Source organism: Nesoenas mayeri (assembly GCF_963082525.1).
Source record: "Nesoenas mayeri genome assembly, chromosome: 2".
Lineage (NCBI taxonomy): Eukaryota > Metazoa > Chordata > Aves > Columbiformes > Columbidae > Nesoenas > Nesoenas mayeri.
Window position 1 is genome coordinate 154,565,585 of NC_137543.1, and position 15,367 is coordinate 154,580,951.

The 15,367-nt window shown below is 35.4% G+C and overlaps 1 protein-coding gene across 2 annotated transcripts in view; it reads right to left on the bottom strand.

Annotated features, from left to right (window-relative positions):
• Positions 1-15,367, bottom strand: part of UBE3C (ubiquitin protein ligase E3C) — a 79,777-nt gene that overhangs the window by 51,617 nt on the left and 12,793 nt on the right. For both annotated transcript variants that reach the window (XM_080338975.1, XM_080338976.1), the window contains exons 4-10: positions 14,587-14,733; positions 13,403-13,518; positions 11,371-11,528; positions 9,301-9,454; positions 8,304-8,524; positions 7,873-8,027; positions 5,713-5,900 (exon numbers count right to left, since the gene is read on the bottom strand). In XM_080338975.1, coding sequence (XP_080195101.1) covers positions 5,713-5,900; positions 7,873-8,027; positions 8,304-8,524; positions 9,301-9,454; positions 11,371-11,528; positions 13,403-13,518; positions 14,587-14,733 — 1,139 coding nt within the window. The remainder of the gene's footprint in view (positions 1-5,712; positions 5,901-7,872; positions 8,028-8,303; positions 8,525-9,300; positions 9,455-11,370; positions 11,529-13,402; positions 13,519-14,586; positions 14,734-15,367) is intronic.

The window sequence follows — 15,367 nt, forward strand, 5'->3', positions numbered from 1 at the left end:
TTTGGAAATAGAATGAGGGATGCAGAAGGGAAAAATGAAATACAAGCAACCTCTGTTTTGCAGTGCGTCTCTGCTGAAATATCACCCCTCTTCTTTCAAAAGCTTTGAATTTTAAATACATAGATTGTACCTTTAAAAAGAGTTGGGAGCTTCACATATTCCAGAGAAGCTGGATGTTGCTGATCATTACCAAGTTCAAGTCAAATCTGAGGCAAATGCAGCTAATGCTGTTTTAAGACATGTTTCATTGTAAAATTAAGTTCTACTTTAAATATGTGGAAATTTTGAAAAAAAAAAAAAAAAAAATACACCTGAGTTTGATACATGGGAATTTCACTTCATTCTAAAGTCACATTGTTTTGACATTTTGTGAAAATTATGTATTATCATGTAAGGAAGGGCTTATTATATCTAGTTAAGTTAACATAAGGATTTGTATTTGAATGTTTAGGTATCTGAATGATAGCTCAGATGTCTTGGTTTCTGAAATGAGATATTTCCTCAGTGACCTTCAGTCTCATATTTGAAATGAAAAGTAATTTGGCACAGTGCCGTTAGGTCTCATAGGGCTTCCAAGTCAAAACTTGTTAATTTTACAATCATCCCTGGAAATTATCTAATAGTTTTAGCAGAAATGAACAAACATTATGGACACTGAACCTATCATAGTGTAATTCATTTTTTCATTCTAGCAATATTCAGCAATAATGAAGGGAAAAAGAGGACAAACCTTAAGAGCTTATAATAATAACCTTTGTCTAAGTTTTAGCCATTTTTATTCCATATCCACGATTCAGACAGTCAATTGTAGCAACTGCTATATTTCATGGCCCGATTCCAGAAATGCTGAATGTATTCAACTTTCACATTGCCCTTCCCTGAAAATCTGGTTAAATACAAAAACGCAAATTTGGTAGAAGATGTTATCATACGGCCTATTTTATCAATATGAAATACCTATGAAATATGAAGCAGATTAATTCATCAATTCTAAAGTTTCCATACTGTTACCAGAAAATAAACACAAAACTGCAAACTAAACACAGAAGGGTGAATTAGGCCTTGCTCTACAAAAATGTTACATCACTGGATTCACCTGGAATATAATCCACTGCAAAAGGAATGACAGCAGAAACAACCTACTACCCTTCTTTCAAACTAGAAGGTAACAATTGTAACAAATAAACCCTAAATACACTGATGGGGTTGGAAAGTCACAAGTCTGCAAAAGTTCATGAAATCGGCTGTGCTAAAAAGCTTAAAAATTTTTGGCTTCACACTGAAAAAAAGGCAAAACCCAAAAAAACCCTTAAAAAGCAAAAAATTAAAACTCTGAGAATCAAAATAGGTCAAAATCTACCTCATTTGGCCTTTTTCTTGGGCAGAGAAAACATGTGCATCTGCTAAAAACAAGCATTTCCAAATAGAACTACATTAACATGACACAGCACAAGATAATAATTCCTGATAAACTGCAGAACATTTCAGGGATAGCTTATATAGCTTATAGCCCCTAAAGACAAAGCATTATCAGTCCACAAAGTTCAGTGATCAGTTAATGTAAAGCCTGAGTGTCCACACAAGTCTTGATCACTTTTTCCTTTAAAGAAAAAAAGAAATAAATTGCCACATACAAACACTAGAAATCAAAAATATTCTATATTATTTCTCTTTATGTAGATTTTTATAAACTAATGCAGGGGGTTAATTTTCAATATTTAATATTTGTACTATTCTAAAAACAAAGTAGCTAAATTTTATACCTGAGTTTTTACCCTTCCTATCTGGTGGTTCCGTGTATTCTTGACAATCTCATTGCATTCCGTCAACTACTTTATTATGAGATCATTACACATAGTTTTATATAATGGATTCATTAATAGATTTTCTGTAAAGTTCAATATTCAGATTTAGCATTGTAGTTTGAAAGAACCACTTGTCAACTACCAGGAAGGATGAGCTCCTTTCAAGCGGAAAAATGCACATTGTATCAGCCACAGGCTACAACAGAGTTAAATTCACTCCAGCGATTTCTTAAGTATCTATTTTAATCATACCAAATTAAATTATCTGCTCCCAAAAGTAAGTACATAACAATCATTTATTTAGAACCCTGTTTGCCTCCCTAGGTATCTAATTGTCCACAAAGGCCACATGATTTATGTGTACTTGCCAGAATGGTATTTTGGGCACCTCTGGTATTAAAAAAAGCGTCAAATTCCTCCTGCGCAATGGGACAGATTAAATGACCCATTAAGCTTAATTTAGCTGAGGCACCACTACAAGTTAATTAGTTAAAGGCAAGATTTTCAGTCTAGGTCATAAATTGGGCCCAGTTTCCCACTGAGACCATTTAAGTTAATGAAGAGAATACACTAGAATGAGAGGAGCTCATACAGTCTGCGAAAGGTCACGGCTGCCGGGGCAGCGGATTTTGACACTCGAGAACTGCAAGGTGGCACAGGTACGAGCCGACACGCAAAGCCATCCTTAAATGAACTACACCTCTCTTTTGGCTGCTTTATTCTTCTGTTTCCATTTGTATTGGACCAAGAATGCAAAGCAAAGCTTAAAAAAAAAAAAAAACATATACCATTTTTCTGGTCTTAAAAACACAGCAGCGTAAGAACATTCCCTAAAGAATTACTAAAATAGCCTCACATAAAGCCCAAATCTCTTCAGCACACATCTGAAGACAGGCTGCTCATATTACACCAGAATGTCATTTTCCAAACCATCTTCAGCCACAGGTTAAGATTAGCAATATTATGTTAATTAAATAGCAGCAATGTACAGTCATTATGAAATTGCTGAACCAAGATTAGCAATCATGCCAGGGCACTGATCAGATGGCCGATAGCGACTGAAGTCCTAGTATAAGCACAGTTTCCATTACCATTTAATATTAAACCGTAATGATGATCTGAAGTTATTGGTGCTAAATTACACCCCAAAATATTTTCCAGAAACAGAATTTACTGGTTTTTTAAAGTATAGTTTAGATGCATGAAACTCTTGCAAATCTCTTTATAAGGATAACTACACTCCAAGACCCATGTTTTCTCCTTTTTTTTAAAATAACTGTATTCAATAATGTCTAGCAGCTTTACATTGAAAAGATGTAAGCCCTGCCCCTCTGAAAACGGGTACAATTCCCAATAACTTCATTCCAATGAGGATTCTATTCTACACCTCTCATCTGGCTCACTAAACACCAGCTACAGCTGGGTTTTTCCAGTCTTGTGGTCTGTAACTGGGCTTGATGGTGTCTTTCCAGAACTCATTCTGAACTTAACAAAATTCCTAATGACTACCTCAAAGCAATGTGCTTTTTCCAGGGATCCACCTTTGGATCTCACCACTCTACAGATAACCAGAAAGCAACTTGAGAGGCTTGTTCCTTCTGCTCGACACCGCAGTGGCCTTTTCAGTGGCTCATTCTGACCTCTCTTGGTCTTTGTTGCAAAACCAAACAAGCTGCTGAGCTAATGCAGCAACACCAACCATCCAGTATCATTATCAGTTAAATCAAAGATGTACTGAGAAGCCAGAAGATGAAAAAGCCTTCAGCTTTAATGGAGTGACAGAAGTCTATACTACGAGTTTCCTCTCTTTTTTCAAGAAGGAAAAAAAGCCTTAGAAATATTAAAACAATACATAGATATTTCTTGCTTCCTCCCTTTCAAAGCCGGTGTTAACTTTGGCCTAATTTTCTTTACAGTTATTGAAAAGTTATTTTCCGTTATTAATCACGCTATCTAGCAGGCCATTTTGCAGATTTGCAGCCTTTATCTCTACTTTCTATTACATTTTTAAATGCAGTTAAATAAGAGAAGTCTTTGTAACAAGCTTTTCTATCTTTTAAACCATTTGACCCACAATGGTTCCGAACAGAAAACAAGAGCATTTCTAAGCTCTTAGAATATATTAAAAATCATTTTCAATAAATTATTTCTAACTATTTCTACTTGGTTTAATTAAATAGATACACTTCAAATACCAAGACACTGAAAAGTTAGTTTCAAACAAGTGAAGCATATTTCAAAAGACTATCGTTAAATTTGACAAAATCATTTAGGCAACAAAAAGATCATCAGGAAATGTTTTTTAAAAGTGGAAATTAATGACAAAAAATCTTTTATCTTTTGATGTGGCACAATGTTTACTACCATTAAAATACAAATGTCTCTTGAAAAACACTCAAAAATAATGTTTAGAATAGCCACTTGGTAACTTAGGCCAGGTCTAAAATGCACCAAGAACACGACAAAAGATCAGCACCTCCTGACATGACGATAGCTGGCAAACCTAACACTTACCATTAACTTGGAACTCTGAACTAATAACTAAAAGTCTACTTTAATTTACTAAATACATGTAAGAATTAACTTCATTTTGACCATGAAAGTAAGTCCAATTGTATGACTGACACAAATCTTAGTATCTCTACTAGTTATTTCTAAAATTGGTACATTCAACTATTTTGGAGCTATTCAAAAGTTACAATTTGTAACCTGCTTTCTGTTACAAGATGGTGAGTAGAGTTTTCATAACTCCAGAATTTATCCAATATGTAACTAGCTTGTTAATCACCAATAATTGCAAAGACCCAATACAGCTCCTCAGAGGAAACAGATGCCATATTCACACAATTAAAGTTCTGTGTGACTTCTTTATTCATTAAACACCCTTTTCCACACCGTTCACCAGCAAACCTCAAGTCAAAGCAGTGACGCATTTAAACTCAGTAATTACTATCCAAGGCAATGTACTACTCACAACAATAAAGTGGGCCTACTAATTCAACTGCTGCTATGATCTTCAGCTCTCACATCCTGCTCTAATGCAATTAGTCTACAAAGAACTAATTACCCTAATCGAGCAATCACAGTTTCACTGACATCTTACTTCCTCTAGCAGCTATAAACACCACTGGGCTAAGATAGCACCTAATTAGTTTTCTGTATCACTGTTTACAATGCAGTTTGAATTGATTACATTTACAACATTCCCTAAATACTTACTTTACTACAGCAACTACATTCTTACTCTAAGCTACTTGCACCAGAACAGTGTGAACACTTATGGGCTTTAGCTTGTTAATAAAAAGGTCAAAAATCTTCTTCCATTGTTACTGACATTTGTGGTTGTAAATGAACAAGTCTTTTATCTCAATCTCAGGTGCCAAAGTGCTTCCCAAATAACAACAGTGATTTTCAATAGCTGGGAATTGTTTTAATTTGTAGCAAGAGAGTTTTTGGGCATATATTGAAGAGGGTAGAGAACAAGTTGGTTTCAGTGAGCAGCTTCCTAGAGACACTGTGGAATCCATATCACTGGAAGTTTTAAAAATAAGCTACACAAGCTTCTGCTAGAATGACAATACACCCTCTGACCAAGGGGATGGATAAACTCCTTTCAAGAATCTTTACAATCCCTATTTGTGTGATTTTCTGATCACAAACACTACCTGCTCCAGAATCCGCAATGTGGTGTAGAATACTAATTTATTTGCAACTTGCTAAACAAACCAAGAGCTTACACTTTTTGGATTTAGTGATTACTCCACAGAGAACACAATGAACAAGAACAAGAACAGCTGCTCATAAAAGAAAACACATAAAAAAACCCGCAGTGTATTTAAAACAAGCCTATCTGATAAAACCAAGTTTAGATGTTGTACAGTTCAACATCACATTTATTTATACTTGCCTGACTTTTGGCACCATCATTCGGTGTTGTACCATTAGCGTGTGGCAGATGGATGCCATCAGGGTAAAGACCTCTTCACTAGCTGAATCTCTCCAAACCATATTCAGTAGAGTGTTTGTCTGCTGCTTTGTATCCAATTTCTTTAGACATTCCTCAGTTATATACTGAACTGATATTCTCCCATCACCCTACAAACATAAAGAAAAATTTGCATTGTCTTTTTAATGATCAAGTATTCTCTTTTTTTAAAAAAAAATAACACTTCAGAGTTTTACTAGAACATAGTTTTATTGTACAATAATTAAAACACAAGCACATATGTATATCCCAGTAGCTCTCTTAAAAGTATCAGACCCAAGAGCCAGCTTAAATCCCTAGGTTGGGGATTTAAATGTTGGGTTGTGGTATCAATCTTTTCCCTTAGGCCAGTGGGAAAGACCCCCTTTAATGTGAGCATGTTCTCCAACACTTGGATACAATGAGTTAAAATCATTTACTGGCACGATGTGAAGAGTCATGTTTTCCCCACTGACACCAGTCAGCATTTGACATGAAATCCAAAAATGGATGACTACCATAAGTTCCTTTATAGACAATATTTTCACATTCATAATCCATGGGTTAACAAACCACAAAAAACTTGAAGGTGGCTAACAGACATTTGGGTAGTACCAGAAGTGTAAGAAGAGGAATGCTTTCTCTTGTCATAGAACCAAGTGGAGCTCAACCTTTTCATTATTTCCTCTGGCTCACTGACGGATACAAGTTACCCAACTCTGAATTTTTCACAAAGAGGCATTTTCTCCATTCACCTCCTCCCCTCCGCTTTTTTATTACAGGCATGCATGAAAATATGGAATACGTAAAAAACTCACAAGAGAAACACACAAAAACCATATAGCAATAAATATTATGTAGTAAAGCCTCCTCACAGGGGTTTTTCTCTAATTTACAAATTACTGTAAGTTACCTGTGAACAGAAATTTATGCTTTGTTTTTAACTAATCACCTCTTAAACATTACCAATATCCTTAAGCCACAAGTAGACTCTGGCAATATTTACATCACATACGTTGCATGCATGTCTGGCCAATTAATTATTTTATTCATACTATCTTGGTAAAGATTTTGGGGTAACAGTAACACATCTACAAATGCACAAGTAAAAGGGTGCACGCATTCCACAGCAGTACGGCTCCCTGTAAGAGGTTCCTCTCAATATCGAGGTCTTAAAAATGCTGCATCTTTCAGAAATGCACATCACCTTATATGAAATGTAAGCAAGCATTATAGAACAGTATCCCTTAGAAGAGCTTATATGCCTTTCCTTTCAGAACTTAAGCAAGAGAATGCCAGGAAGCCTCAGAAATCCAGAATTCCCAGCTCAGTGTGAAGAAGAAAAATAATCTATGAGACTTTATTTTTTTTTTTAAATTAACTCTAGATATGGTGAAATTTCACAGATTCCACACGGAAAGACTGCACAAGTCCTTTGAATTGTGGTGTCCTTTGACAGATCATATAAAGGCCAGTAAGAAATTTTTGGATTTACAGCTCTTCAACTTTGGTCGTTCAAAGCCTTGATCTGAGGATTAGGAAGTTAAAGTTGGCACAGATTCATTTTACTGGTGGAAGTTTAAACTATAGTGAAAACTTCTATTTATAATACAGTCCCTATACTTTATTATGGAAAGCAGATGTTCCTCCTTTGAGGGCTTTGAAGATACTGGATATATTTAAATACAGAGCTAATTCTACAGGGTAAAGACTGTAGCTGAACTTTAAATACTTCCATGACCAAAAAAACCAAAAACCACTATGTTGGAAGATCAGATCGCTATGTCTCATGGTATCTCAGACTAATACAGTCTCTGTAAAATACATATTTAGAGAAGTTCAAGTTTTTTTTTGTTAAATAAAAGCTCTTTCTTTCAGCAGACACACTACCTATACTTTAAGATTTCTTATTATAGTAAGGGGGTTGTTTTTAACGTAAGCAACCAGTTCTATTTGCTTCCAGTGAGCAGCCATCTATTTTTGAGAAGTAAACACGCTCCTTTCTACATGGAGCTAGAAAAACACTGGACTTAGGGTGGTCAGGGTTTTTCCAATATTTGCTGCTGCTGTAATACAAATTCAAAGTAATTCTGCACTGCTTACTGGTGTAGTTGTCATTTTACTGATCTCCTCATCCTCGTCTTCAGAATCACTGTTTGCATCTTGACAATTTGTACCAGCAGCAGACACAGGCAGCTGTGAGAGAAAAGTCTGGAGTACCCTCAAATACACAAGCAGTCCTTCCTCTGAAAGGGACCCTATAGTACATACATTGAAATAAAAGATCATTAGTCAGATCACACTGTACCATAAAACATATTTTACCAGAAACACTTGACCAAAACACATTATGCCAAATCTTCCCAAATTAAGCATATTTCTCACTGAAAAGGGTAAGAATAGCTAATGAATCTGATGTCTCCAATACTTTTATCCACGAACTGTCCTTGTTGCTTGGCAATGAACCATATTGCGGAATTATACAACAAATTAACTCAAATATGAAAAGATGAATCAGCCTCCAGCTTTCTCACCCAAGTATGTTTCTCCAACTGTTAACACGAAGTAGAAAAGCCATGGGGCTCGATCACTTTTTCTTGAACATCCACTTTCTGCTAATAATAGTGCATTCAGAAAGAGTTCATAAGGGAAAACGGTCTGCACATCAGCAAGCGCCGGAATGATGAAATGGAATATCTGATCTGTAAAAGGTGCTGCCAGAAACTCCTCTGTGAAGGCTGCAAAAATCTGCTGCCTGAAATGAAAAAAAAATTGCCTTTATAGAAGAAATAAGCAAAATTTCCTACAATTATATCCATGGAATAACAGATCAATTTGCAAGTTTGAACACGTCCATCAAGAAGACTGTAGAGATGCACTCCATTAATCCTGTCCTAATAAACCAAATTTCTCAGATTTCTCAAAAATTTTCTTATTCTATATCCTTTTCCTGATGATCTTACATGGAACTTTATCCTTTAAAATTTTCATGACCTCACAGAAAACTATTCTGAAGTTAAATTCATAACTTAAAATCTTGAAATAAGTTTTAAAAGCACAAATAGTCTTTCCCCCCCTAAATACTACTTTAACACAATCACAAATGATACAACCAGAGTTTGATTTCTGCTCTTTCTACACATCTGATTCTTTCTTCTTGTAAGCTTAGTTATTTCTCTTGATAAACCTCAGCTCTTCTGCCACAAAGTTCTTAATTCTAAAATTATTTTCATCTCCCCTCACTGCATCTCTGCTTTCATCCAAGTTTTTCCACACCTATGTTCCCTCTTACTGTGATGCCTGCTATTCTCTGTGCTGTTTACTGCGGTCTTCAGCATTTTATTGCCTTTTTCCTAAACACATCTGGAACTACATTGTTTCACTGATGTACAGCATTACCAAAAAAACCCATTACTATTGCAAATAAATCAAACTGCACTTGAAGAATAGTGAGACACTCAACAACAACAAACTACACACCTCTGACAATAACAAATGAACACACAAATATCTAACATTACGTTTATTTACCTTGCACCTTCTGGACAGGAGCTATATGTAAAGTGCAATGGCTTCAGAACATTCTCCAGAAGTATTTTTGCAATAGGGACTCGAGAAACATCAGAATACTCAATACTCGAGGGAAGCTTATTGTTAATTAACAAATAAAGCGATTTGTAGTAGCCTGCAAATAAGAAACATCACATTATAAATACAGCATTATTATTTTTCTTTTCCTCATAAAACTTAACACACTTAAAGTTTTTTTCAAGTTAAAAATGTTACGATTCACTGCACGAAGCTTTACTTAGGATGACATTTTACAATAGTCCCAGTCTCATTCACATAACTAACATGACACACCAGCAACCTCTTGGAAAGATCACTTTATAAAATCACAGACAGATAATTACATTCAGAGTCAGTCTGATTTTCAAAGACCAACCACTCCTGCTGATGAAGTGAATAATTTGATTTTTTGGAAACAATCACCTATGAGAAAGATACTCTTCTCTCCTCTGAGTGACTCTAATCGTGCTTTTGACAGTCGTCCTTCTAACCTCAATGATGAATCTTCCCCACTTACTCCAAAACATGACTGCATCATATAAGGAAGAGTCCCACTGGCAGAATGTTTCAATTCTATAAACACCTTGCCTTAACAGCCTGAACACTACAACTACTGTTTCCAAAACAGGGATCTCTCAGAGACCAATAAAATGCATTACCACCCAAGCCATAAAGACGTGTGGAGGGTAATCGATTTTTGTCTCACTAAAGTACAAATGGAATCAAGATTTCATTCTTCTTAAACCAACTTCCTATTGCTCAATGAATTCCTACATTTAAGACACAAGTTCCCCTACTACAGGAACCACTGTAAATGCGTCGTGTCGCACCACTGAGAGGTCCAGTCTAAGCCCCTTTGCCGGAGACTATGTAACTCAACACACAATGCAACAAGTAGAAGCCACCATAGAATAATAACTGAGTGATGCTTACAAGATGGACATGGAAAACAAATTACATACAAAAACATGCATTAATAACAGCTGATTACAAAGTCTTTATAACTTAACCACGTATTAAAGTATTTTGGAAGATACACTTGTCACAGAGTAAGCAATGAGACAAAAAACAAATACTTCTATATTTTTAGTTCTGCCTGGCAAGTAAAATAAATGTGCTACAATAACAGGGTTGTTGGTTTTTTTCCCCCACACAGTGACTTCAACATGTAGTAGTTGAAAATAAATCCTTAGTAACAGGATAAGATACCTTGGTCCACTAAATGTACTTTAGAACTTACAAACACAAAATTATTCTAACAATTAACTAACAAACTTGAAGGTTCTCTTTTTACATTTTATGCCCATGAAACCAGATCAGAGATATTTATTTCATAATGTTTTTGTCTTTTCTCCCCATAAGTCTTGCAAAATCAAGCTACGGTATCAGAAAACCAAATTAATTCTTTCACACATTCCCAGAGTAATAAATTTTATTTGAGACAAAACATAATTTTGGTGATAACTACGCAATTCATTAACTTTCAGTATGTTTGCACAGGTGTAACTGATTACAGTTTAGCAAACAGTTTTGCTGATGATGGTACAAGGGAAATAAAAGCTAGGTCACCATCTCTTTGCTAAGGTGTCTCTAGTGTTCCCAGGATGAAAAGGTAATGTCAATTTACAATAATAATGGCTGTCAGCAGTTACAGTGAACAGTACTGCAAAACAAAGCCCAACTTTTACACAACCAAAAATCAGACCTGGCATATTTTGTGTGTGTGTCTGTGTGTGTGTAAACAGCTACTGGAATAAAACTTCTCTCCAAACATTTGTGGTGAAAATCTGGATAAGTAACTTGGTAGAATATTCCATTTGTAAACAGAATTTCCAAAGAAATCAAATAGCCTCAAGCAGTGATCTCATTACAAGCAAAATAACCACCTAATGTACAAATTAGTGTATGCAGCACCTAATTTATCATGTCACTGGTAAAGACAAAACATGATTAAGCAACATGGTTTCAGATATTACACATTCTGTTTAACATTGAAGTATTTCCCAGAACTCCTAGTTCCTAGCTACTTACCTTTTTGAACCATGTAGTGCAAAATTTGTTCAATTAATGATGTCACATAGCTGACATCTTGTAAAACAGGCAAATATATATTCTCAGATGAAAATACCTCAAGCATTCTCATAGGAAGTGCAACATTCAGACTGTCATCATTGCAATTTTGCAATAGCCTGTAAATAAAATGAAATCAAAATTATTTAACAAGATATTTCTCTTATTTCACCACAGCCACATGTACACTGGTTTAAAAATAAAACTACAAGAAACCTTTTCACGTTCATCTTAAAATAACTTATTTATAATTGGTTTCAAGCATTTCCAGTAGTTTAGCTACATCTCTTTGTTGGCACCTTTATAATAAGAATTCCTGATTTTAGGCTTTGTATGAATATGGCACTCACTCTTTAAGTCCTACTAAATTCTTGCATTCAACAAATTGACAGTTTGGAGATCTATTGCATGAACTGGAAGAGATTAAAAAAAGAATAATACACGTTTTTCCAGCATCTATTACTGTCCATATTAAAAACGAAGTAATGAATGCCCCAGAGCAATATGGCCTGGGAACAAATGTTGGGGAGCATCATATGTGTAACTAAAACAGTATGTCCTTGACTACAGACTGAAATATCAAAGCACAATCATCTCCATCCTTTTAGCAAATTGCTTATGAAACAAACATCAGTAACCACAGAAATGGTGAAGATTAAGAGACTGTTTAGAATTAAAAGGATTTGTTAGTATGCAATATATATAAGTATAGTTGCCCTAACATTGTGTTTTCTTTCCCAGCCATTCAGAAAGACCAGATTTATCAGCAGAAAATATTTTGACACCGTATTTAAGACATTTCACTGAACAGAAAAAAAGCTACTCAAGACCTTTTTTGCCAATGTAGGTGGAATCAAACTACCATTTTTTGCTACAATTTTACACAGTCACCTGTTTTTCCATAGCATCAAAAGCTACAGCTTTTCATGAATCTGAACTCATCTCAGGGAAACACTTCCAGCTCCCTATCCCACTGCTTGCTTTTTGGGCTTTTGCAGAAAATTAAAGCAGCTCAGACAGCAAATATAGACCCCCCCATCACCATGCTGGCTTCTCCCTATATGCATAGGCAGAGACAGCTCTTCCACTCCTGTTCTCCCACATCGCCCCACCACGAAGGGAGAGTGGGAATATGAGCAGAGCTGCATTTACAAAACCACAATTTCAACTGTAGTGAAAATGTACAATTCAATCCAGTGACACCACAGCTGTGTTTCACTGAATGTGGACTTGGAAGCTCATTGCTCAGGTCTTTTTTAGTATCTGGTGTCATTGTTTGTTATAAACACAGTACACACAATTATAAGAACATAAGGTTCAGTGCCTTGAATGAAACAATTTTCTAAAAAAGCCTCAATATTAAAAGGGAAAAGTATTTTAAAGCTCTGGAGAGTAAAACTAGTTCCTATTATTGATAAGAGCAAATATATTGTTTTCTAAAAGTAGGCTTTAGCTGCCAGCTATTCAAATTGCCTTGTTAGATATACCTTCCTGTAATCCTCCCAGGATCCTCCCATTACAAATAACAAATGTCCTGCAGATCCAGTATTGTAACTGCTTAACATGCTTTAAATTCAAAACAAAGTGTGCGGAAAGGCATCTCAAACAACGTCTGTCTTAAAACAAAATGTAGCCAAAGCATATTTGGAACATTAGTCTAACTGAGATAATACCATCCAATCACTATCAGTTCCCCCAAAAAAATGGTTTCCACAAATATCATGAATGATATCACTACATGTGAACAGTTAAGAACATACTCAAGCTTATCCCTAGGCAGGACATTCCTTATGCATGTGCTGAACTTGAAAGTCAATTCCATTGTTCTCACATAGGAACAAGTAACCCATACCTCTGCCTACAGATATATTTAGCAAAAACAGTCCTAATTTACACTTAATATTTCACCTGCTGCAACAAAAAGAAACAAAAAAGGGCCAAACATAATTTCTGAATGCTTTTTAGACAGTAGCATATAGAAAAAAGAATTTACCTGCAACACAGCCCCAACAGTCTTTTTATTTGGAATAAGCAAGTAAGTCTGTCTGGACCATCCAATTGCTTAACAAACTGAGAACTCTGTTTAATTAAATTCTGACACATCCATACCTGGGAAAACATATGCACAAGTTTGCTGTTTATAACAAGTCAAATTACTTATTGCAAGACAGTAATACTTCAATCTTGGTTTGGATACCTTTGGAGAACTTAGAAAACACTATGTAGGACAATCATATTGTTACCCAACATAAACTACAAAACTGCTAGTATTAAACTTTAAAAGTTAAGAATGAATTACACTTACAAATAACTTTCGTCTTGCAACAAATTTATCTGTTAATTTTTTGTTTATAAATAGCCATAATTCTTTAACATCCATTATTAATACCTGCTATGAATCATACTTACTCATACATTTGGGAAGTTTGAAGTGACTTTGCAATTGATATGCCGGCATTATTGATCAATAAGAAAAAGAAAAACAACACACACAACAAACTAAACAGCTTAGGAACGACCAGAAGGCTAAATGGAAAATAGTTTAAAAACTAAATTCTAATAAAGTATATTTTTTAAAATAAATTACTGTGAATAATACACACAAGATTTTTCAAGGCTTCATTTCACAGATTTTGTGTGTGCACGCACATATAAAGTCTAATTTTACGTTATTCTGTCTAAACAAAAAAAAAAAAAAATCAGAGTGCAGGCCAGCAAAAGTCAGAATTCTTAAATGAATTTACTGAACTGGTCAGAGACTACTTTTTTTCATCTCTTTAAAATATTTTAAGTGAAAGAATACTGCAAAAGCACATTAAAATAAAGGGTGAGTGTCAGGAGGATAGAGCCAGGCTCTTCTCAGTGACAGCCAATGACAGGACAAGGGGCAATGGGTACAAACTGGAACACAGGAGGTTCCACTTAAATATGAGAAGAAACTTCTTCATCGTGAGGGTGACAGAGCTGGAACAGGCTGCCCAGGAAGGTTGTGGAGTCTCCTTCTCTGCAGACATTCAAAATCTGCCTGGACACCTTCCTGTATAACCTCATCTGGGTGTTCCTGCTCTGGCAGGGGGATTGGACTGGATGAGCTTTCGAGGTCCCTTCCAATCCCTGACATTCTGTGATTCTGTGATGAAATAAAAGTACTATGGATCGAAGTATGTAACTACTCACCAAACGCTTAGAATCCTCACTCTGTCTATAGAAAAAGAGCAACTGACGAACTAGAAGAGTCAAATTAGCTCCATTAGCGGTAGAAAAGCTTCCTCCAGATTGGGCCAAATTAGCACAGCGATCAAATTCACTTCTTTGGATAGAGTACTTAAAAATACAACATGCATCAATAGATCAGTAACAGTTATGATTTAAAATAGAAACACAAACTTTTAAAAACCTCATTTCAGTTTCCCATCCAAACTGGCAGCAAAGTGGTGAAGTAGATACAATACATATTTGTTTAAAACGTACACACAGTATCACAGTTAGGGCTACAACTTCTTTCTGTGATTCATAAAGTACACATCGCAACAAATGTGTTGCTTTTCAAGTAAAAAATACCACATCAAACATTTACAACTGGTTTATGCAATAAATATTACTGAATTTAAACAGATACAACTCAGAATGATCTAGCCAACAACAGGCTTGAAACAACACCTTTTGACTCAAACCACCACCTTAGTCATATTGGGGAAAAAAAACAACACAAAACCACTCTACTGCTGTGTAAAGCTGTTAATACCCAACTGTTCTCATATGCTTAGTCAGCTCAGAAAAACATTGTGTCATCCCACTCAAATACACTGTCACATACACACTTTGCAGAATAAGCATCCATTTACTAAAATAGATGTTCAAATGCAAATGTCAAGATGGAAAAAGAACTTGCATTTTGTGGGCACACACGGTACTCAAAAAGCTGAGGATTTTTCAATGGAATTACTACTACAAAATC